This window comes from Fusarium redolens (genome assembly GCF_020744475.1).
Source record: "Fusarium redolens strain MPI-CAGE-AT-0023 chromosome Unknown BKA55scaffold_4, whole genome shotgun sequence".
Lineage (NCBI taxonomy): Eukaryota > Fungi > Ascomycota > Sordariomycetes > Hypocreales > Nectriaceae > Fusarium > Fusarium redolens.
In genome coordinates this window covers 2,594,225-2,622,098 of record NW_025763667.1, presented here as the reverse complement: position 1 = coordinate 2,622,098, position 27,874 = coordinate 2,594,225, and the positions used below count along the sequence as shown (strand labels likewise).

The 27,874-nt window shown below is 48.1% G+C and overlaps 10 protein-coding genes and 1 non-coding gene across 11 annotated transcripts; 7 read left to right on the top strand and 4 right to left on the bottom strand.

Annotated features, from left to right (window-relative positions):
• The first annotated feature begins 47 nt into the window (after positions 1-47).
• On the top strand, positions 48-2,830 carry BKA55DRAFT_561527 (uncharacterized protein). The gene is made up of 9 exons (XM_046192173.1): positions 48-351; positions 403-525; positions 578-749; positions 800-878; positions 930-1,468; positions 1,516-1,786; positions 1,840-2,012; positions 2,062-2,245; positions 2,295-2,830. The coding sequence occupies exons 1-9, from the start codon at positions 284-286 to the stop codon at positions 2,786-2,788; spliced, it is 2,103 nt and encodes a 700-aa protein (XP_046053390.1). The 5' UTR covers positions 48-283; the 3' UTR covers positions 2,789-2,830.
• Positions 2,831-3,000: 170 nt separating this feature from the next.
• On the top strand, positions 3,001-3,912 carry BKA55DRAFT_561525 (Endoribonuclease L-PSP/chorismate mutase-like protein). The gene is made up of 3 exons (XM_046192172.1): positions 3,001-3,208; positions 3,262-3,449; positions 3,499-3,912. The coding sequence occupies exons 1-3, from the start codon at positions 3,031-3,033 to the stop codon at positions 3,643-3,645; spliced, it is 513 nt and encodes a 170-aa protein (XP_046053389.1). The 5' UTR covers positions 3,001-3,030; the 3' UTR covers positions 3,646-3,912.
• A 1,582-nt stretch (positions 3,913-5,494) lies between these two features.
• Positions 5,495-8,340, top strand: BKA55DRAFT_503584 (fungal-specific transcription factor domain-containing protein; the record flags this gene model as incomplete). The annotated part of the gene is made up of 3 exons (XM_046187021.1): positions 5,495-6,118; positions 6,163-6,528; positions 6,577-8,340. The coding sequence occupies 3 exons, from the start codon at positions 5,495-5,497 to the stop codon at positions 8,338-8,340; spliced, it is 2,754 nt and encodes a 917-aa protein (XP_046053388.1).
• A 1,270-nt stretch (positions 8,341-9,610) lies between these two features.
• BKA55DRAFT_561518 (uncharacterized protein) lies at positions 9,611-10,781 on the top strand. The gene has a single exon (XM_046192171.1). It carries the CDS (start codon positions 9,629-9,631, stop codon positions 10,538-10,540), a length of 912 nt encoding a protein of 303 aa, XP_046053387.1. The 5' UTR covers positions 9,611-9,628; the 3' UTR covers positions 10,541-10,781.
• On the top strand, positions 10,689-10,760 carry BKA55DRAFT_t77. Its single transcript has one exon. It is a non-coding gene; the product is annotated as a tRNA-Thr (tRNA).
• Positions 10,782-11,307: 526 nt separating the features above from the next.
• BKA55DRAFT_289087 (uncharacterized protein) lies at positions 11,308-11,802 on the bottom strand. Its single transcript, XM_046185537.1, has 2 exons — positions 11,564-11,802; positions 11,308-11,510 (listed from the first exon to the last, which is right to left on the bottom strand). The coding sequence occupies exons 1-2, from the start codon at positions 11,704-11,706 to the stop codon at positions 11,396-11,398; spliced, it is 258 nt and encodes an 85-aa protein (XP_046053386.1). The 5' UTR covers positions 11,707-11,802; the 3' UTR covers positions 11,308-11,395.
• A 1,735-nt stretch (positions 11,803-13,537) lies between these two features.
• BKA55DRAFT_591643 (nucleotide-diphospho-sugar transferase) lies at positions 13,538-14,995 on the top strand (the record flags this gene model as incomplete). The annotated part of the gene is made up of 3 exons (XM_046195275.1): positions 13,538-13,603; positions 13,666-14,916; positions 14,969-14,995. The coding sequence occupies 3 exons, from the start codon at positions 13,538-13,540 to the stop codon at positions 14,993-14,995; spliced, it is 1,344 nt and encodes a 447-aa protein (XP_046053385.1).
• Positions 14,996-15,210: 215 nt separating this feature from the next.
• On the bottom strand, positions 15,211-17,577 carry BKA55DRAFT_289057 (nucleotide-sugar transporter-domain-containing protein). Its single transcript, XM_046185536.1, has 5 exons — positions 17,141-17,577; positions 17,028-17,057; positions 16,667-16,975; positions 15,908-16,591; positions 15,211-15,856 (listed from the first exon to the last, which is right to left on the bottom strand). Exons 1-5 carry the CDS (start codon positions 17,228-17,230, stop codon positions 15,599-15,601), a joined length of 1,371 nt encoding a protein of 456 aa, XP_046053384.1. The 5' UTR covers positions 17,231-17,577; the 3' UTR covers positions 15,211-15,598.
• A 1,746-nt stretch (positions 17,578-19,323) lies between these two features.
• On the bottom strand, positions 19,324-21,264 carry BKA55DRAFT_638375 (nucleotide-diphospho-sugar transferase; the record flags this gene model as incomplete). Its single annotated transcript, XM_046197070.1, has 3 exons — positions 20,366-21,264; positions 20,026-20,301; positions 19,324-19,968 (listed from the first exon to the last, which is right to left on the bottom strand). The coding sequence occupies exons 1-3, from the start codon at positions 20,864-20,866 to the stop codon at positions 19,324-19,326; spliced, it is 1,422 nt and encodes a 473-aa protein (XP_046053383.1). The 5' UTR covers positions 20,867-21,264.
• Positions 21,265-21,929: 665 nt separating this feature from the next.
• On the bottom strand, positions 21,930-25,113 carry BKA55DRAFT_687076 (TUP1-like enhancer of split-domain-containing protein; the record flags this gene model as incomplete). Its single annotated transcript, XM_046199013.1, has 2 exons — positions 21,930-22,036; positions 22,095-25,113. 2 exons carry the CDS (start codon positions 25,111-25,113, stop codon positions 21,930-21,932), a joined length of 3,126 nt encoding a protein of 1,041 aa, XP_046053382.1.
• Positions 25,114-26,450: 1,337 nt separating this feature from the next.
• BKA55DRAFT_505157 (uncharacterized protein) lies at positions 26,451-27,710 on the top strand (the record flags this gene model as incomplete). Its single annotated transcript, XM_046187164.1, has 3 exons — positions 26,451-26,630; positions 26,740-26,850; positions 26,880-27,710. 3 exons carry the CDS (start codon positions 26,451-26,453, stop codon positions 27,708-27,710), a joined length of 1,122 nt encoding a protein of 373 aa, XP_046053381.1.
• Positions 27,711-27,874: the final 164 nt, after the last annotated feature.

Below are 27,874 nucleotides of genomic sequence, written 5' to 3'. Positions count from 1 at the left end.
GTCTGTGTTTCCCCTGAGCGGCAGTTGAAGCCTTCTTCACAATTAGACCTACCTTGGTCAGTGCGCTCCAATCAAACAATTTTATTGTCTTGCGGTATGCTCATTGAATTCATCTTGACGCGTAACCTGCCCTGAAACGATAGAGCCTCCAGTGGACGAACAGTTCCTAAGAGCGGGTAGTGGGTCTGTCACAACGTCCCGTCCCCACATTCAATCCATCCATGCATCTTATTCCCGGAACGTCACTCCGACATGCAATTAAACTTCTTCAACACTCGAACAAATGGACAATGAGATCAACGTGCGATCGACTCGAGCCCGAGCTCGAAAGCGCGAAAAGATATCCAATGCGTCAGTTTATAGCTTTTCCAATATCCTACCAATTTAATTAACGCAGAGTAGCTGTATCGGCTGCCGCAACAGCAAGACTCGCTGCTCAGGGCGCCATCCTTGTGAAAGATGCATCAGACGTAAGGAAACGTGCGTCTTTGAAGAGAAAGAAAAGAAAGTAGCTGTATCTGTAGAGTATGTGACTGGTCTGAGCAGATGAACCCTTGCTAAAGACTGATGGACTTAGTTACCTCGACCAATTACACGCTCGTATTGAGTCACTTGAGGCTCAATCACGCTCCGTCCACGGTCTAGACTCAAACACCGAGGCCCTCTCAGCGAGTTCAGTGCACCCCAATGCACGTCCTTCATCAAGGAATCCTCCAGAAAGCCCCTTGAATGAAACTGGGACGCCGTCGGTACGTATCACACAGTGAACGTTTCCATTTCTTGACTAACTCTCAAAAAGAGGTCGGAGTCGAGTTCCCTTACAAATGCTCTGGTCACTTCCGAGCCACAGATCAAGGTTCATCGTTATGGACACGCGGGTGAGCCTCCTTCTTTGTACCTTATAGTCATCGATATGCTCACCGTGTCAGCCTACCTTGGGCATAGCTCGACTCTCAGCTTCAGTCGTAATGTCCGCAACCTTCTTCAACAGTCATCCCCAATCGCAGATCCCGGAAGTGTATCTATGGAACGACAGGACATATCGTATACACGAACACTGCCGCCGATAGCTCTCGATCTGTCAAGCATCGCCCTGCCAAAACTCTCTTATGCTGAATACTTGACTAACACAGTGATTGTGCACATCGGTTCTCTTTACTCCATATTTGATGCAGACATATTTCTCCAAAGACTGAGGAGCTTCTACGATGATCGCGACAAAGGTTTGGAAGCTGATGCGAGCCTAGGGCACATTCAGATGCTACTTGTGTTAGCATTCGGCAAGTCAATACAGTCCAGAGAACACTCTGAGATGGGCCCCTCCGGAATGGCCTACTTCACACTTGCTATTGAAGCTATGCCAGATATCAGAAGGCTCTACGAAGATCCCTTGTTGTCAATTGAGGTTCTCTGTCTGGCTGCTTTGTTCATGCATGCAACCGATCTCCTGCAGGAGGCCTATGTCACGGTTGGTTTGCATATCTTCGGTATTTCGTCCAACTAATTGACCCTTAGATTGGCCAAGCCCTGCGGATTTCTGTCACCAAAGTTCTGAACAAACAATTTCCGGAAGCGTTAAGATCTTCAAACTTCGAGTACCAAAGGCGGCTCTGGTGGACAGTCTACTGTATCGATAGGAAGTGCGCAGCGATGCTAGGCAGTCCGTCTGTCATGAGAGACGACGATATCTCAATTCCGTTCCCAGGAATAAAGCCAGGAGATGAGTCGCAGAACGCATTCGCCATCCATGCGATTCTTTCTTCTCATCTCGGCAAGATCCTTGATGGTGAGCTTCATGGTCTGTATCGTGTGAATGGTCGCTTATCCAGATGTTCACAGCCATCTATGGAGTGCACGATCAACAGCGGAATTTCCTTCTTGAAGTGAAGTCCATTCTTTCTCGTATTGCGGAAACCTATGTTGTCCTTCGTGAACATCTGCCGCTAGATGTGCAGCAACCAAGCCAGCCAATTTCTCGCGAGTCTGCCACGCTCCATATTCTTCTCCATCAGGTGTGTTTTCTTATCGAGTCTACTCGCACCCGAACTAATTAGGTCTCAGTGTGTGATTTTGACTGTTAGGCCTGTTCTCTTCTCACTTCTCAAGCCCCTGCTAGCACCAATTTCTCCAGTGTCCAATGCTCGCCACTCTTCGTCGCCATTTGAGTTGATGCTGAAGATGTGCATCGAGTCTGCAGTCCAGATTCTCAAGATTATGTCAATTCTGAAGCAACAAATGATGTGTGGTGAGTTCTTCAGTCTTTCTATAACAGTTTGTTATTGACTTGAGCCCAGATATCTTCTTGCCATATGATATCGATGCGCTCTTTTCAGCGGCATTTGCCTTGATTCTAATCGACATCATCCGACCAGCAAATGAGCTTCTTTGGGACTTGCCCCAGGTTATGAACCTACTTGGCGAGTTTGTATCACGGCGCGTAGCTCCGGCGCAAGCCTATCGGTCTGATCTCGTACAAATCCTAGAACTACATACTAAGCTACGAGGTAACAACAATCGCCAGCACCAGGATGCTGGGAACATGTTCAATGTGAGCCTTGTTCCGGGTCTGGACGAATATGCTATAACCCACCCAGGCCAACTAGGCATATCACCTGACCCATTGTGGTCAAACATACGAGATGGAAACGGAGTTGGAGATCCTGCGCACCCTAGCACAATCCTATCAGTGATTGATGATCTAAATGTAGAAGGTGTCAATATCTTAGATACTGCTATGCTTGATAATGCGTGGATGTGGGATATGGACGATATGTCTGCAAACATCTAAATTAGGTGCTAGATATTATAGTGATCAATTATTGTGTCAAGATAACCTGAGAAAACCACGCCCTCAGAAATGCGTGGCAGTTTGTGAGAGTCCTTAGACCTAGCTCCGACTTATACCGGAACGCTGTTCCGTAGATCAGTACGTATAGGACGGAGCGGGATTCCGAGGCTTATTCTCGAACAATATTTAACAAAGTAAGTTCCTATGCAGAACAAGCACAAAGTTTATTTTCGATTGACATCATGATATTGGCTACGCGTCGTATTGCTCCTGTCGTGTCCACCCTACGACCAGCAGCGCATATACCTCAAACCAACATACAACCAAGAACTATCAACTACGTACATACTCGCACATTCTCGGCCTCGATTTCGTCTTACGCAACTATGGAGCACGTATTCTCTCCCAAGGCAGTCGCTCGTTCGTATCATCCTCTCGCTCTATATAAACCAAATATTGACCAGAAATGCCAGCTATTGGTCCATACACCCAAGCCATCAAAGCAAACGACATGGTCTTCCTCTCGGGCCAAATCCCCGCCGACTCGCAGGCTAAGCTCATAGAAGGAACTATTGCTGAAAAGACGCACAAGATGTGTCAGAACGCAAAGGCTGTTCTAGAGGCAGCAGGCTCCAGCCTAGATAAGGCTGTTAGGGTAACAGTGCGTTACACATTTGATATTTCCAAGGCTTTTACTGATGATTTCGTAGGTTTACTTTCAAAATATGGATGACATGAAGGAAATGAACGAGGTTTATGCTGAGTATTTTCCACACAAGCCTGCTCGAAGTGCTTGTGAATCCCCGAGACTCCCTGCTGGTGCGAGCATGGAGATGGATATTATTGCGCTGCAATAGATTTTCCAATATCCAATAGCATTGATTATTCCTAAACAGTCTGACATGAACTCTTTATTGATCCTTATTATTATCCCAAATTGGGCATTTACTATTCCTCTGTTTGGCCATCTTCTTCTTCCTCATTTCCAAACTCATCATCTGACGATAAATAAACCTTATTAAACCTCACATAGTGAAACCAGCTCTAGGGCCATAGAAGCCTGTCAGCAGGATCAGGCCAGCAGCCTTCATCACGTTGGATTGTATTCTGAGCAGTACCTCGCGCTTTGGGCTGTGACCTACCAATTTGAACTTTCTCCAGAATACGCTCCATCTCGCGTTTCTTTGTATAGTATATAGCTCTTGCATGCTATAATCCTCTTGCAAGCAAGTCGAGAACTCATTCATTAGAGTGTCCAGTCGGATAGCCCCGCCCATTTGTGTGGCACCAACAAACACACTCATCTCGATCAGAAATGCCACTCAGAGAAGTTATCAAAACTTTGGGCGATTGCCTTCTTCTATTATGCTCATCTTCCATCACGTACAGAGAGAGGAAGTAGTTGTTCCCTTGCTTACCTCGCTCAAAAAGCAAGGGTCTAGCACCATTTACAAGAAGCTTTTCGAGGCCTAGTGCCCGTTTCTGATATAGATAAGGTGTTGTGAGGCCATTGAATTTCTCGAAAACAGAATCTGGGGAATTTTCGATTTGGTGGCTTAGGTGGTAAATGGATCTTGATAATATTGCCCTGGTTATTGGAGTAATGTCTATCCCTAGGAGCAATTAGTAGACTTGAATATTTATCATAGTTGCGAACTAACATGGTGGAAAACTGGGAGTTAACCTAAAGAGTCCCGTCGTTTTCATCGATGATAAATGTAAGGTGAGGTCCTTGTCTGTACGTTGAAACTATAAATGTGTAACCTATATAGCAGCTGTTAGGTTGTAAAGACAGCTTAAACTATCCGGTTTGCCCCTTTTCCTTTAACCTTTTTGATGGCATATATAGCTGCTTAAAATGTGTCTTTTATCTTCCCTTTTAGGTCGGTCGTATTCCAGAGAAATGACCCCGACAGCGCTGCCAGCTACAGAAAGAGGATCAGACATGTCGGAGGCTTTCCATGGATTATCGTTGGCCGTGTAAGTCTTTATGAAGTTGCTCTGGCTAAGTCTACCTTCTCAGGTAAATATGTTAAAGAGCTGAAAGTCGAGCATTTTGTTGGAGAAGAAGAGGCCCATTCTTAGAGCCTACGTACCTACCTGTCAGACCAACGAGGCAACTGATGACAAAGACATGGACTCGGAACAAGACAACTGCAAAGCATATGTCTGCATCTTGCATTAAAGTACCCCTCCGTCGAGGAAAGAGACAAGGAAAGCAAGAGCATACCCAAAACGAGTGGCAAAGCGTTCGGCCATAGCAGGTTGTCGCCGAAGACTCAAGCTTCCGTAGGATCTTGAGAAAATAGCATTTGCAATGTATGAAATGCTAATAAGCTCGGCCAGGTTCTTCAAATGCTTCTACTATTAGTAATAACATGTATCTGACGCAAGTCACACGCAACGAGCCGAGTACAAATTGTAATTCCAATTCAACCGCCCGTCTTATCTATGTCACCAGGTGAGGCACCATCTTGAAGGATTCGCTTAGTGGCGTGGCGACCGAGATGATCAGGGCCTCAGGCCCTGTCATAAGTTGCAACGGAGTGTTGTTAGTGCTGACCAAAGGCCAGGATGTTTCATCTTTGAATCAGGCCCTTGTGTCTGCAGATCATTCCATGATCCAGTATTTAATGATTGAGTCTCCGCCTTGAATTATTTGTTATAAGGCCGAAGACAATTATCGATCAAACAACAGCTTTGGTGATGGCTTCAAACACGCCCAAGACGCCATCTTCTGGCGCCTCACCTGGGAGCCTTCATCGGGCTACTAACCCCGCAGCTACCGGGCGGCAAGCAGGCCACGCAACAATTCCCCATGACAGACCCGTGGCCCTAATGACTTCTGGCGCTCCTCTGCTAAATCCACGCAGTTGCGTTACTTGTCGGAGACGCAGAGTCCGATGTGACAAGACGATGCCCTGCAGCAATTGTCGACGGGCTCAATGCGATTGCATCTACCCTGCTCCAGGCCGCGCACCACGTCAGACGCGGCTTGCGCCTACAGGGCCTGGCACTGGGCAGAGTGAGCGTGAAATGGATCTCTTGGATCGATTGCGGAAGCTCGAGGGGCTTGTCTATGAGATGAGTGGTCAAGGTACAGCTAGTGAGAATGACATGGAAGTGAGCAATGGAGAATCACCAGTGGCTTCAGAGAAGAGCAAGAGTGCAAAAGACGTCGTTCAAGCAGCCACTGAGAAGGTCAAGAGAGAGTCTGAGAATACCGATTTCTCAAAGATCAACAAACAGCTTGGCCGTTTAGTACTCCATGATGGAGACTCCACGCCACGATACGTCAATAGTGGCTTCTTCGTGAAGCTCAACGATGAGGTACGATCTCCTTGACAATCTCGAGCATCATCTGACATGGACAGCTCGCTGAAATTCGCAACGAGATGGAGACTATGAACGAAGAAGAAGCCGAGTTTGAAGAGGATACAACCCCTGAGCAGTCTCCTCCACAAAACTTGGGTATTGAGCATGACCACCACAGCTTCCTTTTTGGCTACAGTTCTGCCGATGTTGATCTCACTGGCCTACATCCATTGCCCGCCCAGGGCTCTTTCCTTTGGCAGATCTATCTCGAGAATATTGAACCTCTTGTCAAGGTGTTGCACATCCCCACCATGAGCAGACTCATGACTCAAGTGAGGCGCGGAGAGCATGATCTGCGTCCTGGGGATGAAGCGCTTGTGTTTGCCATTTATTACTCGGCTGTTACTTCGATGGAGACACAAGAGGTGAGCTCTCACTTACACAAGATGTGGACGCCGTCTCACATATTCTAGGTTGAATTAAATCTCGGCGCGTCTCAATCTCACTTCATTTCTCAATTTCGCTTCGCTCTTGAACAAGCTCTAGCCAAGGCTAACCTTCTCAACACCACCAACATGGCTATGCTGCAAGCATTTGTCATCTATCTCACCGTAGTCAAATGCCATGACGATAGCAAATTCGCTTGGACTCTTACAAGTCTTTGTGTCCGAATGGCTCAAGCCCTTGGTCTCTACCGCGACGGTCAACAGCTTGGTCTGTCACCGTTCGAAGTTGAGATGCGCCGCCGTCTTTGGTGGGCCATTGTGTCTCTTGACGTCCGTTCCGCTGAGGAGATGGGGTCTGATCTGATCATAGGCGACAAGACCTTTGACACTCAACTCCCATCCAACATAAATGACGCCGATATCGACCCATCTTTTACCGAGACGCCAACTCCACGTCAAGGTCGTACGGACTCCGCCATTTGCCTCTCCCGTTACGAGATCACCGCCCTATCTCGGGGTTTGTTCGCGGCCATAGCGCAAATGCGTCCTGTTGATCCCAAAGAGGTCGAAAAAAGCCTCGAAGAGCGCGAGCGCATGCTTGTCGAAGTCTACGAACGCATGGAGGATAAGTTTCTGAAACATCTTATAAGAGAAGATGATCCTATTTTTTGGGTTGCTTCTCTCATTTCTAGAATCATGATGGCAAAGGTTGGCCTCATCATTTATCAGCCCGTGCTCTTCCCCGGAACGGGCCCGGAGGTATCATACGAGATCCGAAGCCGGCTGTGGCAGTCTTGTATTGAAATCGTTGAGTACAGCCACATTCTCAATATTGACCCCAGCTGCCGCCAGTGGCGTTGGTTGTTCAAATCTTACCGTCAATGGCACGCGATTGCATGTATGCTGCTGGAACTTTCGAAACGGCCTTGGGGTGTCACCTCGGAGCGAGCGTGGGAAGCTGCCCAAATTCTCGACTACGACCATCCAATCGATGGCAGTAATAAGACAAACCATACGGCTGCATGGATGCCTATTAAAAGGCTTTTCACAAAGGCTAAACGGCATCGTGAATCAGAGCTTGTTCGTTTACGCGCTGATCCTGAGGCAGCGAGACGTCTCGATCGTGAGGAGAGACTCAAACCTGTACTGGAACGTATTGGCCCAGCGCCCGGAATGGAGACCCGCATGTCAGAACTCCGAATCCGGTGGCGAAAGATATTTCGACCGGGAGGCTTCTCCGATGATGCTGAATACCAGAACATTCTACCCGGCGCAGATCAACCTGCGTCCCTTTCGAAAACCCAACAACAGCCCCAACAGCCACTCGACCAAATGAGTGTATTTGACCCCAATACCTGGCAAAACACGCACTCTGGCAATCCAAATATTGCGATATATTACGAAGGGGGTGATTCTGGAGCACAGAACATGGGTGGTCTTTTCCCAGGTGATAGTAGCCTCGGAAGTCTCTCAAGCATTGCATCGCCCGCCATATCAGGAACGGCATCTACACATAGGAACGACAATGATCCTCAAGCACTTGGAGGTACTCGCCTATCACCATGGCCAGGTTCAGATATGTTTCAACACACACAAGATGCAGGTGCTTTAGGTGATATCGATGAGCTTTTCCAAAACAGAGCCGGGTCCAATCGTGGTCTCGACCTAAATATGGATCCTGGCGAAGTTGATGATATTGACTGGCAGAACTGGGATGAGACTTTAAGGACTTTGAACAGGCCAGCGATGGATCAAATGGGAGCGGGTGCTGGTAGTTGGGGCGGCATGTGAGCACGGTGAGCTCTGTACCGTTGCTCAGACTTATTAAACTTTTTTATACCCACGTGGTATATCCTGACAGGCCTCCACAATGACTTTGTTGCGAATTATGCTTACTTTGACAACTTACTAAGTTTGATCATCTATCATTGCACAAGTGTATCTGTATAGCACTTTTGGCTTTGAATGAATCGTGGCTACTCATACATCTGTCTTTGTGGTCGAAGAAACTTTCAAAACACACGGTTTGATTGAAGTTCAAGTATGACTTGTTAACTCTAGTTTGTTTTGATATTTTCATGACGAGACAACCCTAGAGTTAGTCTAATGAATGATGTCCCATGCCTAAGGCCAGCAACCCTTTTTTTTTTGTATAATCTCGTGATGAGACTTTATCTACTTTCCTCAAAGTTTTGAAAAGCCAAGACCTGTACAAAGTCGGCGAAGCTTCCTTGCACATTTTGAATTAACTAGTATTATGTACTCTTCATCTGCTGTTGGCCAACTTCGATCAAACTTCAATGACAATGCATTACAAGTAAATTACTTCTGTGACCGAGTGTAATGGTGGTCTTGAGAAACTATCAGTCCATAATTTCATGTTATCTTTGAACTGAACTGCGTGATTTTCACAGAGCTAGGTTTTACACATAGGTAGCTTTCGGGATGACTCAATATACAGGATTGTATCGTGACTTTTAAAAGAAGCATTATGTGGGATATCTTTTAAATTATGTGAACCAAAAGGTTAACACGCTGTTCTCCTTTATTTAAGGACAGCTGCATCCCATCTTCGGCCTTTTTTCATTTCTACCTCTTTCATTCTTCAAACCCATTCTTTCTCCCTCCAGCCTCAGAGGGAACTACATCTTACTTCGTCTTTGATCTCAACATTAGCCTCAACAAAATGAACGGCTCCAAGCTCTGCTGGAAGAGCTATGATGACGACGGTGTTGTCAATAGCTTTTTCATAGAAAAGGGTATGCCATGTCCAAATCTGTTGAAGAAACTGGAGGGTCTTGGGACCCTTGAGAAGGTGACCCCCGACTTGTTGCAGGAGTTAAGCTCCGATAAGTTCTGGTTTGTCATCGCGTTCATTCTTTTCAACTACTTCATGATCAGAAAGCAGCTCAACCCGAAGTCAAACGACAATACCAAGGACCAAGAATCTGTCAATTCTACCACCAAGTTCAAGGCCCTGGGTTGGATTCAGCGCAATGACAGAAACCGAATTCGTGCCATCGTCTTTTCGAGCTGGATGATCTTCCTTCAGATCAGCTATGGAGCCCCTGCCTGCACAATGGTTTACATTCTGGCTCACCGAGAATATTTGGCGAACAGTGAATGGACAAAGCCCTACATCTTGAGCTTGATCTTGGTCGCTATCCGCTTTTTAATGTTCGGGCTCTCCGTTTTTGGCTCCCTACTCGTATGGGTGCATGTTTTGAAGGTGCAAGCACGATATATACGTGCTCTCATACGCCTTGAAATTCCACCCGAGCAGAACACCAAGGATGAGAGTTCGGTGCCTCAAGAATTTCCAGCATCTGCTCCTCTGGCATCTACTCCTCCAGCCTCTGTCCCAGCGACAAATTCTCAAAAGCCAGCTCTACAATTCCCTATGCCACCTACTATTAGTAGACCTGTTCTTGAGAAGCTTGCTCAGACAGCTGCTTTTCAACAGACTGGCCCAAAGACTCCCCCGGAGAGTCGCTGGGAAACCCTTCCTCAACGGCCCCAACTGGAGAGTTTTGATCAGAAGCGTGCCAAGAATATTCCCAAAAGGCACATCCCAACTCCTGTCTTTCCTCTCAAAGCTCCCGGAATCGATTGCACTCACCCAGTGACAACTGCTCAACAGCCTACCTCTACAACGAGTCAGCAGGGTTCCCAAACAACACCTCCTCACCTTTCATACAATTCCTTGACAGGAAATGCACCGCCGTCCTGTACGGATTCTACCACAAACCGCGCAAACGATATCAGCGTTCGCGATGAAGCTTTTAATGCATTATTTAGACAGTTCAAGGCATCCGCCAAGTCTCGTCAAGATCAAGGGGCTTTCAACACCACGCCTGCTTCCAGCCCCACAGGACGGGTACCAGTAGGACAAGCTTTTGAGGAAAATGCCTGGAAGCCCTCAGGGTTTCCTGCTCAATCTGCAGACTGGGAACACGTCTACCACGAAGAGGGAGAGTCGGGTTCTCAATAAGTAGCATGGAAAACAGTTTGAAGGATGTGTGCTTTCTATAGACAAACGGATGATAATAGAAATTTAATGCTTTTGACCTATCTTATACTGTTGTACGTGTGTCCCACCATCAAAGCAAGCCTCCAAGCTTGTGGAAGTCGCTAGACAAGCCCCGTTGGCTCAGTGGTAAAGCGTATCACTAGTAATGATAAGATCACTGGTTCGATTCCAGTACGGGGCAAGCGAGACAATCTTTTGCTGTTTCGTCTTTCTGTGTGTTCAGTTGTTTTTATTGTTGCTCGTGATACTTGTTTTGGTGTTGACGTGAGAGTTCCCTTTTTTTTTTTTTTTTTAGGCAAATTACCAAACTGGGAGTTAAAGTTCAGGCAAGAGCTTCAGCGGTCTTTCCTCCCCTCCACGACGATCCATTTTGGGATGTGACAGAGCTTGTCCTTCCAATTGGTAACTTGACCATCAATTGTGTCCCGCATACAGATAGACTAGACGTCTTAGCATTGCGAAGGGGGTTATTTGGATGCGTTTTATGTGTAATGCTGATATCATCAAAGTCGCAGGGCCGCAGCTTAGAAGGATCGGTTCAAATAAAGCAATGCGAAGCAGTAAACAGTGAGATTTATATGTGCGTAGCGCAAGTAAAGGTGATATTATACGTAATGTTGATTGAATGCAATCACCAATAAGACATTCCATCATTCAAGGTGTAATTTTGCAGGCTAAAGCTCTCTGCCCAGAAAGGAAATGACAGGTCCCTCCCTTGCACATGCCCTTATTGCCATCGACATCGCCATCATATCTCTTTGCCTGTGTCGTTTTCGCAGTTGAACTCCCAGGTGATGCTCGTAATATTTATCGTATTTACTTGGTAGGTGCCTTGGGTTCACCAGACGCGTCGAGGGTGGGCTTACCCCCTCTGTAGAACCACCAGAACCCACCGCCAATAGCGAGAGCACCGGCGACGAGAATTTTGTTACTAAGATTCCAATGTCAGTCCAACTCGTTATACCTCAATTCGTATATCCATACTGGTTCTGGTTCTGCTTGGGCGGCTTCGCCTGGTATGGCTCGGAATCACGGAGGATGCTCGAAGTGCGGAGTCCTCGTTGGGCTGCAGGGAGAGGTCGAAGGACGACAGCAGAGCGAGCGACACGAGTGAGGAGAGGAGACATTTTGACAGTCAATGAGTATGTTATCAACAATTGACAAGATTGATAGTCAGTAATGGACCCGCAGATCTGAAGGAGATGGTGAACGGAACGGAGCTAAGGTAAGTATCAAGGAGGAAGACGCCTCCACTCGCGTCGGGAACTCGTCTCTCTTAAAAGAGGAGGTGAACCGTTACTTGCGGGGAATTTCTTGCCGTCATTGATGCGTGACGAGGCGCACGTCTGATATTATCCAGGTCTTTTGCAAAGTCACATCATGGTATTTGGAGAAGCTGTTTGGGGGCATGTAAGCCGTGCCGTGAGCCGCCACAGTACAGAGAAGGGACTTGTCGAGTACACCACAGAACCCCGGATCTTCCCCAGACGGCAGTCCGGTAGGTAGCATTTTCAGGGATGGGTACCCCTGATTTAGGCGTCTTTGGCTTTTGACTGGATCAAAGTAGCCGTTGTGTCTTGGGATGGCGGGCAAGTGCGGAGATGGAGGCTTGGAATCGGCTGATGAGTGTTGCATTGATTGATTGATGGAGGGGCTTTTGCATGTTGTCTCAATTGACCTGTTCACCGCCTCAGCCACCATGTCATGTGGTAGCTGTTTCCACATTCTCGAAGTGATATGTCTTCAACATTGATTCTATTCATACAATTCATAAGAGGTTAATAATGGGTCCATTTCTATTCTAATCCATCAATATCCACTCTCTAGCAGGGGTCTTTCTTCGGCAGCTAAAGCTTGACCCACTCAGTTTGAAGATCTCAAGATGAGGTTTGAAATGTTGGTTCACGATGCAAAGAGTGACACAATTGAAAGTTCCAAGGAAACTTATTCAATTGTTGCTTTTATAGTTTCAATCTTAGCAAGAAATAACAGATTTTAAGACAAGAATACCGCTTAACAAGGAATCCCCGATTCCACATAGTCACAGACAAGGAACGGAACAGTTCGTATCCATTCCCGACATCACGCAACTCCTTCAATTACTCAGGTCACAGATCCCCTGAAAGAAACACGTGGAGATGGTTTAGTTTTAGCGGAACTGTGTGATACGAAAATTCAACCGGAAATGCGCCCTTGTTGGTGGTGATCAACATCTCATGTCGTAAATTAGTTTCTGCCATATCTACTATGAAGCTCCTTGCAAAAGAACGCAGGGCCGAAGATAGGCAAGATTTCTCACTTATTTCTGTAAAGGACAAAGTTGATAATACGTATTATCCGGACTTGTCATGCTCTTGAGTCTGTTACAACTCGACTACTTCAACGAACTTTACAACATTACAACATACCAACACCCCAAAAAAAGAGCAGTCCCCGTGGAACAATAAACGCCTTGTTCGAGCACTGGGAAATTCAATGGAGGGGTCTGGTTGTTGAGTGCCAATAATTTGGACCCTCAATCAGGTTACATCCAACCTGGTTTATTTGAGCTCCAGAGATCTGGTTAGACACATCATTGGCTTTTTATTGCCGTTGCAATGACGTACACTTCGGCTCCTGAAACCATTGCTATACAACACGAAGATGAATCGCCAAAAGTCGCCATAACTATATCTCAAGCCTCCGATCAGCCAAAGTACAAATTTCCATCTCTATTTAATACAGGGTAAGCCCCTCACTCATCTGAACCCCTATTCCCACATGCATTACCCACCCCCACCTAACCTCACCGTTCCCGCCCATCAACAGTTTCCCTTTTCGGTCACCGCCTTTAAAAGTGTCCCCTCCACCCACTCCCCCCAGCAAAACACCAAGATCAAGCTCAACTTCACCTCTCTCCACGAGCTTCTTCTTCCTCTCTTCTCCCCAATTCCCACTCTCCATCAAACAACAGCAACCATGTCTCTCCACGTCCCCATGGCCCATCGCACCAAGGACCAGGGCGCCACAAAGGCCGTCATCCTGGTATAGCTTCACCCTCCCCACCCCTCTATAAACATGCTGTTCTAACAGAGTACATGTTCTAGGTCGGCGGCCCTTCTCGCGGCACTCGTTTCCGCCCTCTCTCCCTCGACGTGCCTAAGCCTTTATTCGAAGTCGCTGGCCACCCCATCATCTGGCACTGTCTCTCCTCCATCGCTCGCGTCCCCAACAAGCAGATCCAGGAGGTCTACATCATCGGCTACTACGACGAATCTGTCTTCCGCGACTTCATCAAGGACTCCGCTAAGGAGTTCCCCGCCATCACTATCAAGTACCTTCGCGAGTACGAGGCTCTTGGAACCGCTGGCGGTCTCTACCACTTCCGTGATGCTATCCTCAAGGGCCGCCCTGAGCGCCTCTTTGTTCTCAACGCTGATGTTTGCTGTTCGTTCCCCCTCGACGAGATGCTTAAGCTATTCAACGATAAGGATGCTGAGGCTGTCATTCTCGGAACACGTGTGAGCGATGAGGCTGCGACAAACTTCGGTTGCATTGTCTCCGATTCTCACACCCGCCGTGTTCTGCATTACGTCGAGAAGCCAGAGTCGCGAATTAGCAACCTGATCAACTGCGGTGTCTACCTCTTCTCTACCGAGGCCATCTTCCCCTCTATCCGCTCCGCCATCAAGCGCCGCCTCGACCGACCCTCTCGTCTCGTCTCCTACCCCTCTTCCGATAACCTCGAGAACAGCTTCGTCCTTCCTGACGACGACGATGATGATGAAGAGAAGAAGAGCGAGGTTATCCGCCTGGAGCAGGATATCCTCTCTGACATGGCCGACAACAAGCAGTTCTACGTCTACGAGACCAAGGACTTCTGGCGCCAGATCAAGACTGCTGGCTCCGCTGTTCCTGCCAACGCTCTCTACCTCCAAAAGGCTGCGCAATCCGATCACAGCGAAGAACTTGCCACTCCTAGCGCAAACATCGTTCCTCCTGTTTTCATTCACCCTACAGCCGAAGTGCACCCCACTGCTAAGCTCGGCCCCAACGTGAGCATTGGCCCTCGTGCTCACATTGGCGCTGGTGCCCGTGTCAAGGAGAGTATCGTACTCGAGGACTGCGAGATCAAGCACGACGCTTGCGTTCTTTACTCTATTATTGGCTGGGGTAGCCGCGTTGGCGCCTGGGCTCGTGTTGAGGGTACCCCTACCCCTGTTGGCAGCCACTCAACCAGCATCATCAAGAATGGTGTCAAGGTCCAGAGCATCACCATCCTTGGCAAGGACTGCGGTGTCGGTGACGAGGTCCGCGTACAGAACTGTGTCTGCTTGCCCTACAAGGAGTTGAAGAGGGTAAGTTCCCAATTCCAATCATGTAATGAGCACCCTGCTAACAGAGTTATAGGATGTCACCAACGAAGTCATCATGTAAACGAATCTCGTTTCTACAATTTAGACTAGTGCAAAAAGTTTGCGTTTGATCTTCTATGAAAGAGGCGTCAGATATCCCTTAAAAGTTGAGGCCATCAAAGCATAATGGAGGATGTATATAGGAGTGATATCCTGGGAACAAACTGGTTCCCGTCAGGCCACATCAAGAGGAATGACTATTCACTAAAGCAAGTAAAACAGCGATAATGGACTTGTATTCTTGTCCAAGCCTCCCTACCAAATTTTCAACTCGGAAGCTGTGATTTGTGGGAAACACCGTTCCCATCCTTTCTAGTCTTGATCTAAGATTCAGGTTTCTCTAACCAGGGGTATACTGTCATACCGCACCTCCTCAGAAGTGGGTGTTTTTCCTATCGCCAACCATACCTACCGGAATATGAATGAGTGATAACCACTCCAGACCGGCTATGCAAGCTGTTCTATCTATCCAAGAAATGTACCAATGAGATCCTGGCTATATATAATGCTACTGCAAGGATGTGCGATTCATGTCTTCGTTCAACTTCATGATAATGAAATCTCGAATACGAATTTTTGTATTCGAGTGTATAACGTGGTGTTTTGATCAATCTATATTGAAAGATCAATCGTCTCTCTTAAAGTTGGATCGGCTTGGCGTTCTGGGCAGCAGTGGTGTGCTTGGTCGACTTGTGGTCAACCCCATAGGGCTTTCCATGGGATTGACGGTCAGTCGGTTTGCCAAATTACGAGGGGTTTGGAACGGCTCAATAGCCGGCTTCTCGAAGCTATGGATCTGGATCGGTGGAGGACGACGGATAGCCCTATCTGAACCATTATAGATCCAAGTAGAGAGAAGAACAAGGAATGTGCCAATGACAAACTGCAAACTGTGTTAACATCCATGTGTTATGACCACAACAAAGGAACTTACTGTTGCTGACACCTCGAACTGGAACAACATGATGCTGATCAAGAAGCTGATGACAATGCTGATGCTTGTCGCAAAGTTCTTGACAATATTATCCGTGTCCCGAATTACAACGCTCGCCAACATGCCACCGGCAGCTTGGAGCACAACGGCACTCCACACGACCCAATTGTAGCCCTCGAAAAAGCCGTGCTCGCTGATTCCCTCACCATCCTGCCAAATTACACCACCAAGGCCGGCAGCAAAGATGGAATAAAAGCTTAGCTGAACATTTCGGATCCAAACACTGGCTTGGGTGGGACTCTCTTTGAGTAACTTTTCAAAGTAAACACCAGTTAAGCCGGATACCGTAGCAGCGACAAGAACAGAGACTAAGCCAACCGAGTAATTCATGAGAGGATCCAGAGGCGGCAGGTCATGGTCAATGCCTTGATAGGTTGCAGATCGCTTAGCTAGATTTCCAGCCTGGCTGTTGTCGGTGGGCACGTGTCCAAGCTCATGGAGCGAGCGGGGGAAGAAATGGTCCGTCATGTGGCGGAGAGGAATGCTGGATGAGCTCGAAGATGAGCCGGCTTGAGGAAGTGACACAACACATACGCCTAGCGTCAAGATGATGAGGGCAAGCCAGCGCTTGGGTCCCAAGTGCCGCCGCAGCAGCACAACACTGAATAGGGCAGTGATGAGAATCTTCAAAATAGGTCAGAACGAATTCTGATAGGGCTGACTTTGCCAAGGTGAATGTGATTTGGTGGTGAGACATACCTTGAGCTGATACAGCACTTGAAAGTGCACCGCATCCAAGTTACCCACAGCGACATACTGCAGCATATTCTGCAGGGTATAAAAGGCAGCTGTCAATGCGAGTTTCCACCCATCACCTGCAAAGACAGAGTTATAGATTTGCTCGAAAAGGACTGTCGCGGGTGTCGTAGGGGCTAGGGTCTTTGAGGTATCGTAGATGGCCAAAGATAGCGAAACAGCGAGCTTGATAATCTCGTTCAGAAAGACAGCGGTCGAAGTAAAGTAGCGATGATCGCCACTCGGAGGCATAACGCGAGAGTAGTGCATGATCTAAAGGCAACGTTAGCTGAGCCTAGGATGATGTGTTGCGACAAAGGCTTACCAAGATAAGGGCCGAGTTCTGAAAGGTCAACTGGAATAGCACGTCAGTACCAGAATCAGAGAATTGCTATATTACCAAAGAGCATAGCAAGCAACCAAGTGTGAAGTTCGTACCGTTGTCAAAGCCCACTGCTTCTTGCTCAGACCCAGGAAGCCACCCTGGCTAGCAGGCGGCGCCTTAGGGAAGGCCTCCAGTATCGCCATTGTAAAGTCGAAAGAAGAGCTGAGTGTGTCGATGTGATGCAAAAGGAGTGTAATATCGAGAGAAATTGGCCAGTAGTAAGAGAGCAATGCGCTCTGAAACTGCGATGGGGGCTTTGCGACACTGGCTGGATAGACGATGCGACAATGGGCGGAATTCGAATTCTTTGCGATGGCTCGAGCGCCAATCAACCACGTCCACCAATTTTTCTGTGCTCGCTTTCGTATGATAAGGTAGAATGGTGTGATATCGAATATTCGGATCGTGTATCAATATTGTAAATGTTCCTGTTGCAGATCCAAGTGCCCCTCCGCGATCGCAATCACGTACTGCCAAGGCTCGGGAGCCAATCTTTTGGGTGATATCGTCACTGCCAGTCGACGTCGGGTATCCGTGCTCGCTGTTCGTACTTCTCGAAATGCCAGTTCTAAGGAAGAAATGAAAGAGAAGAAGGACAAAAGGGGAGGAAAGAGGCGGGGAGCACCTTCAAAAAAGGAAGTCTCCGTTCTTTACAGAATAGGATAAGGTAGGTAGGAAGGATACAGTGACCCTGGGGTAGTGCAAAGGAAGGAAGCACCACAGCCCGCCCAGCCTACAAAGGAACTGTGAACTGTGAACTGTGAACTGTGAAATGTGAAATGTGAACCCCTTGCCTTACTTGCTGTTGGTTTTTGTCATAAAAATAGGACCCAGACCTATGCCCAGCCAGGTAAGGCAGGAAGGCATGTGGCAGTTGGTGCATCTTCTTCCCCACTGGTCAAGCTCTGTATGGGTGGGCGGGGATCTGACAGAGCAGGAATCAGGGGCAGTTGCATCTTTCCTTGGTGTTGGAAGTGTTTTCAGCAGGGCAGGGAGTAAAAATTTCATGCATAAGAGATGGGATTGGTCGAATTTTCAATGCATTTTACTTAGCAATAGGAGCAATAATTAATTAATTTTCAATAAATCGTTAATAAACCTTTACAATTTTCAACGTTGCAGTCATTAACTTTAATAACCCCTGTTTAAGTTGCCCCGGCCCCTTTATTATCCCTGTCCACTGGGAAGCAACCCGTGCCTTTTTGTTCATGCCAGGAACCAGGAAAAAAAAGTTTTGCAACATGCGGATACCGGTAGATTTAACCGAAAATCTTGTCTGATATTCTGAGTGTATAATGCACAGATCGTCTGTCTCTTGTCCTCGTTTCATAGCAATCGACAGATCTATCCACAGGGCGGTGGAAGAACAAGGCGCATCCCTGTTAACTTCTGAACATGATCAGAGAGTATTATGTTACAACCGTGAATCATCGGTACGAAAAAGCCGAGGTTATAATAAGCTACTTGACCTCTAGTACAGCTACTAAACGAGGCTATATGGTCAAATACGATGTAGTCAATCACCTTCCAATTTCAACATAAATATCTAAACCAAATCAATCTCACTTCGGATCTCGAACTAAATTCGTCGTTCCCCTCCCCGGCTCCGATCCCACCGGCGCCGATCGTCATCCAAACCCCACATACTCCGCAGCTCTTCTCATCAAACACGTCCAAGCACAAAAACCCAACCTGCTATGTTTTGTTTCGTACGTCATTTGCTTCCGGGGAATAACATCCTTTACTAATATGATATGTTTCGACGTCGACAATCTCCAGCTTCACACATACGGTATCCTCTAATGGCGTCATTTATCTTACCAAACTTACCTGCTTCTGCACTGCTTAGTGACGTACATCGTGCGTCCTCCACATATCATATATGCAGCACCACCAGCCACGTAGACATCCATCCATGATTTTTCACGTCAAAAACGCGCCTTAGACGTTGTACGACCGTACCCATGTGTGACATCTGCCGTCGCCCGACGCAGGCGCCTTTTTCTTGTGCCCAGCCAAAATGTCTTTCTCTGTCTCAGCTGTGAAAGATAGGCACACCCGTGATACATTATAGAGCACTTACACTCACCGCTCTGATGATAGTGATGGTTTCTCACTCACGCACAAACAATCTCATTTGGAAAGCAAACCTCGTCTTCTCTTTGTGCTGCCTCGACCCGCGAGGCGGTGAGCTCAATTGTCTGTACATGTCGTACCCTGATCCTAAGTTGTCCCTTCAATCATCTTGCAAACAACTAAAATCTGTTTCCCACCCATATCCTGCAAATCCTGAAAATTCGGCTAGTACTTTCTCCCAGAACCAAAAAAAAGAGCATCCATTGGCTTCATCCGCCACGTCCTTCCCCATCCACGTATTGCCTGATATCAAGTGCGGATTCCCGGACTGTTCGCTCACGTCCGGCGTCATTGACTCCCAATTTTCGTGAACCGACTTCTTTTCCTCTTCAGGATCATTCTTGTGCTTGACACTGTTGCCTGAGTCAGTGTTATCATAGTCCACGATGCGTTGATCACCGTTTGGAATAGCCCCAACTCCGGTTGGCTGAAGACCAAGTTGCGTGCGAAGTTGTATATTCTGGGCGCGAAAGTTCCAGACACTCTCCCGAGGCAGGAACATACTGGCGCTCAAGCTGTGCACTGGGACATCGTCGACTCGGCGATACTGGAAGTCGCCCGCACTGTCGAGGTGGTCGAAAAAGGCAACGTGATGAGGGCTGCGGAAGAAGGCCAGGGATCCAATATCAAACGTTGGATAAAGACTGTTGCCGTAAACTTCACTTAGCCAAGTCGCAAAGGACCCACCAATCCAAGATGCTCCCTTCCCTTCATTCTTGGTATTGCTGTCGTGAGCCGTCTCATCCTGTGACCTATTAGTGTCCGAGCTGCGTTGACCACTAGGGCGGCTCTCCTAAATGACCCGCGACCCCAGCTTGTCACTGCCCTCGTCCACCAATCCTTCAGAGCTGTCATCGGATGAGCCTGACTGAATAGCGAGACCTGTGCCGTTTTCAATAAGCCATGTGATATCAGCCTCTTTGTGGAGGAGCTCTGGGTGCTTGTCAATGAAAGACTTGACGCGAGAAAGATGATACAAATTGGCTTGGCCAAGGACAGCTCGGTTGAAGCCATAAGCAATACCGTTGTCTCGCATGTAACGGAAGACATCGAAAGGAATGTCTTGGCTAAGAGAAGCCTGCTTGTGTCAGCTCCTGATCATTTTTCAATGCATAATTGTGGCTGTTTCGGGAACCACTTACACCTGGCTCTACTCTCCAGAACCATTCATAGTTGCGGAGACGTCGCTCGTTAGCAAAAGGAGCCGAGCTCCATCGCTTCATCTGGCGGATGTCGGCGATGGGTTTAAAGGACTTTGGGTTGCAGTCAGAGTTGATTTCGTGAGAGTCCGAAAGTTGGGAGTGATCAGTCCAACCGGGCATGTTCCAGTTCTCCTCGGGAATAACCTCAAAGATACAAGTCGCATTGGTAGCGTTGGAAGTGAGCTCCTTGAACCTATCTGGAAGGCCCTGGACGCTGAAGAAGACCCAGTCGTACAAGTGGCGGTTGTTGAACTTGTCTTCGATCTGTTGGATACTGAAGAGCGTAGCAGTGAGATCATCTTCCTGGACGAGAGTCACCAAGGCTGCCTTGAGGGGGGCATCAGCAGACGAGGGCAAGGCTGAGCCACACACAAACAGGGTGAAGTGAAGAAGGGTAAGGGCCCCTGCCCACAAAAGAGTGAAGCGAAGAGCTTTTGCCATGATGAAGGTGGTGATAAGGTTGAGCGTTCAGGGGAAGAATTGTCAAATGCCTTGAACGAAGAGAGGAACCGAAGGGTTGAAGGCCGTAAAAATGAAGGCTATTGAGTACCTTAGGTAGATGAAGTGCAAGGTGAAGAGGAGGAGGGTTTGAAAAAGGAGTACGAGAATGAAAGGAGTGTAAAGGCACCTTAGGTACCGAGCACAGAAACGTTCTAGATGTGCTAAAGAGAAGAGATTGTGCTTGTGATTGTGATTGCTTTCGATTCCAGGTTCGAAGTAGAATAACGAATCAAAGGATGAAGAATAAGAAGAATGAAGTAAGAGAAGAGTGAAGACAAAGGGGGGGGGGCTTGGTACCTACTAATAATCCTCCACCTTCTGGTTATTGTATCCTCAGGCGAGATGCAGGTTGGCAGGTGATTCAATGTGGAGGCGGACGTGGACGTGGCAGCTGCGAGCAGGTGCAGTATCTTACCTCATCAAGACACTAAACACCAGCTTGATAAGAAGAGAAGTAGTTGCCCAAGGGCTCTGGAGTGGCCGGAAGAAAAGATCCGGGCCGAGAAGCTCAGAAACAACAACAGACCGGTGTTGGTGATGCACTCATTTGCCCACTCACGATAACATCATGCTGTTCCCTCGCCTCCACTCAACGCCACTCTTCGCCAAACATGGCATGTGATCATGAGCCGCACCAATCTCAGTCGGTTGTGTTACAGAGGAAACAATGAAAGATAACGGTGTGTCTAGAATCACCTTGCTCACCCACATAAACCATTTGTCATGAACTTCACCAATCAATACACTCTCAGGATGGTACTGCATGGTTGTGTTTGCATGCCCTCATTAACCAGGCTTTCTTTCGTATCAACGAGCACCAACAGTAGTCTATCGCCTGCCTGTACCCCAAGTTCGCACCGCTGGACCATCAGATCCCCAGTAGATAAGCCTCAACGCCATATTTGCCTGTTAAACAAAAAGAGTGCCCGCCGTCCTCGCCCCTGTCACCGCATAGGAACGACATGCATTACGATAATGATACAACCTAAACTAAGCCTTTTGTTTAAGCCTCCACATCCATTTGCTCAACGTCTACTGAGCCGTCCTCTAGACTTATGTCGAGTATTCTTGCGTATTGAAGTGTCAATCGCTGAAGCTCACGATATTTGCCTGTTTGTTGTTAGTTTGTCTAACTTTTGCCATAGTGACCTCAATAACAATAACTTACCAAGAATCATAACTACACCTGTGAGCAGCTCCTTTCGATCCCATCCACAGATGTCACCTTCTTTGCTGAACCACCCGTGACCGTCTTCTTCTTCTTCATCCTCTTCGTTGTCTTCGAGGATGCCACCAAGAAGACTGTTAAGGAGCTCTTCAACCTTGACCCTTGCCCCCTCGGCGCCCAAGCGCTTCGCATACATAAAGAGATATAGGCGAAATTCTTCCCGTGCTTCAAGTTGTAGAGCACCAGCGATTCTCGTCTCCAGGTGGGCAATGCTGACACTGCTTTCGAGATTTTCGGACTCCTTCCGCTGTACGACCGTCTTGATGATGCGCTGCAAGCTATATGATCTACCCTTGAGCAGAAATTCGTTGGTTGTATGCCGCTCGAGGAAAGGTATGATGCCTGACGACACAGTGGCTTTGGGAGACTTCTTATCTTGTCTGTCCTTAGAATCCGGGCCAACAGCTGTAGATTGCAAAGCTGAAATGGAGGAATCGTTAGAGTTCCAATATTGTGAGCCCACAGCCCACCAAGCTTCACTTAGGCGTTGCCATGTATACATTTCTCGAGCGTAGCAGTAGCCATCACCATTGGTCAGAGTCACAATGATGTGGCCGGTGCTGTTGAGATGGGCAGAAGTAACACCAGGACCAGCCGTCGCGCTGTGTTGGTTGAGCGATATTGTGGCGATATCCAGGATTGGCCCCAGCGACACTGGAGGGTTGGGAGACGACTGGGTTTTCATGTCCCAAACGTGAGCAAGGCCGACAGCTGTAATGCATAGCAGCCAGTGATCGCGAGCTTCCAGGATAACAGGCTGCGACTCAAGTATGATAGGGGTGAGAAGCCTTCTTCCAGCAGAGGTCCAGGTATGCACAGATCCATCTTCGCAAGCCACAGCCCAAAAGTGTTTCGTCGCTGTTACTAGAATGACATCTCTGGGAAGCCACTCTTCCCAAATAAGAGCGCCCCTTTTGCTGACTATGACATGCGAAGGATTGCCATAGGTGGCATCATTCTTCACTTCCATAATTATGTTTTCTGGAGTTTTTGTTGCATCTTCCAAGGAGCTCTCACCCTGTAAAACTCCTCTGTCCAGCGGTCGAAGAATATGTGATCTGATCTTTGGTACAGCTAATCTGACTTGAGCGAAGGACATAGAGAGATTCATGACTGCGGGCCTGAGGAATTCAGGAGTGGGAACAACCCCATGCTGAACAGGTACAAGGGCTGCTGGCTCGACCCCATTAGGACCATCAGTGACGATAGGTGTAGGGCCTGTTGCAACACGCTTTGCAACCGGCTCCTCTTCATCTTCGTCATCACCCAGGTTGATCTGCCTTTTGTTACCAAGCAACATGGCGGCAATACCTCCTTTGGGCAGTCCGTCATAAGGCTTGCTCATGTCAAGTATTGTCTGCGGTGTATCATTTTGCGTAGCCTTATTGGTACTTGTTGTTCCAACCAACTGAGTTTGAGGCAATGAAGACGTGCCTGTCCCTGATGATGATACCAACAAAGGTGCAACTCTCTTCTTGCCATCTTTACCGATAGTGACCCGCGATTTCAATTCCTTGACACGTTCGGCTGTCTTGTTAGCTGCCTCTTCTGGCTGCTTCTCTGATTCGTTTTCTGGCTCAGCTTGGCCATTCGTCGATGGTTTCGCTGAAGACCCATTGGGTTTAGGGCCATTGGCGACAGGTGTTGACTCCTTTGTTGACTCAGAAAAGTCTCCCATGAGTGCACCCATCCTCGACTCTACAGCCCGTGACTCTCCTTCTTTACTCTGGTTTTCCAGAATAAGGCCATCAACGTCCTCAGCTATACCCATTCCTTTTCGCGACGCGCCGTATTTCTGGAGCGCTTTGACGTTCTCCTCTGGTTGCGCTACCCAGCCGAGCTCTCCCTCCTCGAAATTTACAACCACAATGCTACCGTCTAGACTGGAAGCAAAAATGGTCTGACCATCCGGAGTCCACGCCAAGTCAGATATTGACTTGCCTGCCAAATCTTGACAGACGACCACCGGCCTGGACGTATTTGTGTTCCATATACTCAAAGTCTTGTCCTGGCCAGCTGATGCAATCACTGTCACGAGCGATGTCGCGGCCCCATCGGCTGCACTTGCATCTGGCTTTGACGTGTGAAACAGACGGGGGGAGAACATGCACACTTCCGTTGGGGCTTCATGGCCGATAAGGTTGATTTCACTGTCCCATCTTGTCCGCTCGATGATAGCAACAGAGCTCACGGGGCCGTTCACAGCGTTGGCAGCTGCGATATGATTACCATCGGGGGACCACGAACATCGTCGAAAGTAGGTAGTTAGGGGCGAGCTCTTGAATGGTGAGCTAATGGTCGTTTCAAGAACAAAGTTATTAACCATGTCGTGCTGTGTCGCATTAGGTGCAGGTGAAGTAAATCGAAAGATTTTGATCGTTCGGTCGTCGCTTGCGGTTGCAAAGAATTTGTTCGCAGGATCGAAGGTGATACCCTTGACATGACTTTGATGCGCTGGCAGAGTCTTGAGCTTCTCGAAGGTATGACCGGACCAGACAACGACCTTTGAATCAAGGCCAACAGAAACCAGTATCGAAGAATCATATGACCATGCGAGATCCTGAACATCATTGTCGTGACCAATTAAACGTTTGTATGTCTTCCAGTTCTCGACAGGAGGAGGCTCATTGGTGCCAAAAGTGGCAGCTGGGGGCCCTTTATCGAGGTGGTATACGCAGATAATCTTGTCGTCCGCTCCACTGGCAAGATAACGACCATTAGGCGAGAAGCGAACCGAGTGAATTGTTCCAAGATGATGGCTCATGTGGCAGAGCTGGCGCGGCTTGTTGAACTTTGGTGTGTCGGCATTGTAGATACTTTCGGTCGACCAAACGCGGACGTGTCCATCGCCGCCAGCAGTCGCGAGTCGTTTTCCATCCGGAGAGACATGACAGCTGTAAACCTCGAAATCCTTTTGCTCGCCGCTATGGCTTAGCCATGAAGGCTTGATCATACGCATTATGGAAAGTAGAGTGGCATGCCCGGGAACGAATCACGTTTGAGTCGAGGGCGATGCTGTGAATACAACTTGAAGTTGATAATACTTGTCGCGATCAATTCGAATGCGATGCAATCAATTCGGTCGGTGGAAATAATTGACGTTGTTTGAAGATGCTGATGAGGATGGAGTTTGGCTTAAATTGGAGTTAACGCGATGTCGCGTTTTTTGGGCCCAAGCCAGTCAATCAAAGACGCAGGGTCAGCTCTTCCTCGTCCATCACAATGGACCGGCACCCCGGGAGGCAGTGGACAAAATTAGGGGATTTCGTCACAGAGCAGTTTCTTTCAGAGCTCCTAGCAAATGCCGCGCAGCTTAATGATTGGTCAAATCGGAGTAACTTTGATGCGCAGACTCTCCCTGCACTTGCCCGTGTAAGTCAACTATTCCTCACCGAGTCCTTTTTGTTCAACACGTTCTAACGGCACAATGCTACGATAAGACGGATCAGTCAATCATGTTCTTAGTTTCAAAACAGGCTCAAAGGTGGGTTACCAACATGTTGGACCTACCACCACATCCAAAATCACGAGACTCTTGAGTGCTTCTACGCGACTCACAAGCTTTGGAACGTTGAGGAGTAGATCTCACCCAATCTTCACCCCTGGCATTATGCCAAAAAGGTTGGATGCAAGGATCGCCCTACCACTCCCGCTACCTCTAAATCACACGCTCTGGACCGGTCAGACACTTTTTGAGAGACAAGTGTCACTCTGCCCAGTCGAAGTCAAGGGTTTTTGAATGGCTTATGTTGTTACCATGATTGAGATACCGGAATGTTTAAGTTTATGAATAGAGTCATGATCAACTCATCGTGCTTGTCAAGGGTTGGGCTGTGCTGTGCTGTTTAGTGGCTGGCCTACTCGGCAGCAGAGTTCATACTGAGAAGTTTGTTCGGCGTGAGAGTTTTCAACAAGCACATGTAAAAAGGTAGTTCATTCACAGCCTCAAATTCCTGAACCTTGACCGCTCTTCGGTGAGCTAGTCAAGATTACTTTTCTGTGCTGGCCCTTCTCCTTACATGACCGACGCACTGACTTTCTTTGCGGCCATGTTCTTTGACTCACGAATATATAAGGGTGAACACCACGAATTGTTCTTGATCCTTCAACTCATTCATATTGTTCATTATGGAACTGTCTACTACAAATCGTGGCCCATTAGGGGCTCCAGCCTCTTCTGGCTGCTCAACAGCATCTCTGCTCTCGTCCCTGAGAAACTATCATCACTTTCAGGTCGATAAACATTTTCACCGTCGAGAAAAAGCCCCTGCGATCCCTGCGTCTCCCGAGCCCAGCATGTCGATACCGCAGTCCATATGTGTCGGTATCGAGTTGGAGTTTATGGTTGCACTGCAGATACCAGACTCCGACGCTGTGACTGGTGAGACTCGATGGGCCTGTCCTACAACGCCGGAAGCTTTCCTGGGCCTCGTGATGGGAGACTACAAAGACATCGAACCGTCTTGTATTCACAAGGTATGCGAATTGATTGCCAGCAACGGGGTCCCCGTCTCGTGTAGCCTCATACCTCCTTCGCCATTCAGCCCTGCACAGATCCCTGGCACTGCAATTCTTCCGCTCACAGATAACAGCGGTGACATTCGAGCTTGGAATAATGAGTCTGTTAGTGGACCAGTCTCAAAGACCGATTTTTGGTTTATTGTTCCAGAGCGTCACATCACCAGAGACTGTGTTAGTAAGTCCGGAATGACACCTTCAAACAAGTACGACTGGTATGGAACTGAACTCAACAGCCCTATCCTCACTCGTCCTGAAGAGTTCAGTCAGGGGCTACCTACCCTCAGAAAGTGCCTTGCGGCAGTGCAGGGCGACATGGTAGTTGGACTCAATTCTGGCTGTGGACTACACCTTCACGTTAACGACGCCGGCAGCATGCAGCTAGAGACTGCGCTGCGCCTTGCAACTTTGGTATGGCTGCTTGAAGATTCTCTGCTGTACCCTCTGTGCCATCCTTTTCGCTCCGACTCCCCTTACTCGGCGCGTATCAACGTTGAATCTCGAATCGCCATGGAAAGAGGTGAACCACCAGTGTACGGCGAGGGTGCAGCTCTCGTTGAGGCACTCGGAGAGGTCATGGGACAACTCCACTGGCGCAAGAAAGTTGACAGAGGTCTACTGGGATCTATGAAACGCCTGTGGTCGGAAACTAGCCTGGTTAGCTTGGGCATCGCACTCCGAAAATTCGATGAAGGATCCCTTCACACAACTACCCGCTGTGCATTGGTTGTGTCCAAGTACGACACTATAGAGTTCCGATACCCCGAGTCCACGTTTGACGTCGACTTTATCGCCGGCTGGGCTGACTTGGTGCGACACTTGTACGCGGTTGCGATGAGGCCTCAGGCGGAATTTCATCAAATCCTCTGTCGTGTATATGAACTCGTGACCCGTGATCAGCTGCCTGGATGGTCAGCCATGTTGGGGGCGATTGGTTTTCAGGGCGATGTCAGTCGCTGGCAGCGACATATTAATGACTACGGTGACACCCTGAGCAACCTTGACAAGCAGGGTATCCTTCCAAATATTGGACAGTAAATAGGGCGTTTTTTTGGGATATTCTTGCAGAAACTGAGAACGATGGCCTTTGAGGATATGTTATATTGGTCGGGTGGCATAGACTGGTTGATTTGGCCGCGACTTGGTTCAAGGGGGTAGGCAAATCCTATACTGGCTTGGCCAAAAGAACGGAACATGGAGTC

Excerpts from the sequence above, each read along its gene's own strand:
- BKA55DRAFT_561527 (XM_046192173.1), top strand. The coding sequence starts at position 284 with ATGGACAATGAGATCAACGTGCGATCGACTCGAGCCCGAGCTCGAAAG. Across the intron at positions 352-402 it reads CGCGAAAAGATATCCAATGC|CTGTATCGGCTGCCGCAACA; the intron begins GTCAGTTTATAG and ends AACGCAGAGTAG. Across the intron at positions 526-577 it reads AAAGTAGCTGTATCTGTAGA|TTACCTCGACCAATTACACG; the intron begins GTATGTGACTGG and ends TGATGGACTTAG.
- BKA55DRAFT_561525 (XM_046192172.1), top strand. The coding sequence starts at position 3,031 with ATGATATTGGCTACGCGTCGTATTGCTCCTGTCGTGTCCACCCTACGA. Across the intron at positions 3,209-3,261 it reads CTCTCCCAAGGCAGTCGCTC|CTATTGGTCCATACACCCAA; the intron begins GTTCGTATCATC and ends CAGAAATGCCAG. Across the intron at positions 3,450-3,498 it reads ATAAGGCTGTTAGGGTAACA|GTTTACTTTCAAAATATGGA; the intron begins GTGCGTTACACA and ends ATGATTTCGTAG.
- BKA55DRAFT_561518 (XM_046192171.1), top strand. The coding sequence starts at position 9,629 with ATGGTTTACATTCTGGCTCACCGAGAATATTTGGCGAACAGTGAATGG.
- BKA55DRAFT_289087 (XM_046185537.1), bottom strand. The coding sequence starts at position 11,706 with ATGTCTCCTCTCCTCACTCGTGTCGCTCGCTCTGCTGTCGTCCTTCGA. Across the intron at positions 11,511-11,563 it reads CCCAAGCAGAACCAGAACCA|TAACAAAATTCTCGTCGCCG; the intron begins GTATGGATATAC and ends TTGGAATCTTAG.
- BKA55DRAFT_289057 (XM_046185536.1), bottom strand. The coding sequence starts at position 17,230 with ATGGCGATACTGGAGGCCTTCCCTAAGGCGCCGCCTGCTAGCCAGGGT. Across the intron at positions 16,976-17,027 it reads AGAACTCGGCCCTTATCTTG|ATCATGCACTACTCTCGCGT; the intron begins GTAAGCCTTTGT and ends CGTTGCCTTTAG. Across the intron at positions 15,857-15,907 it reads AGTTCGAGGTGTCAGCAACA|TTTGTCATTGGCACATTCCT; the intron begins GTAAGTTCCTTT and ends CACAGTTTGCAG.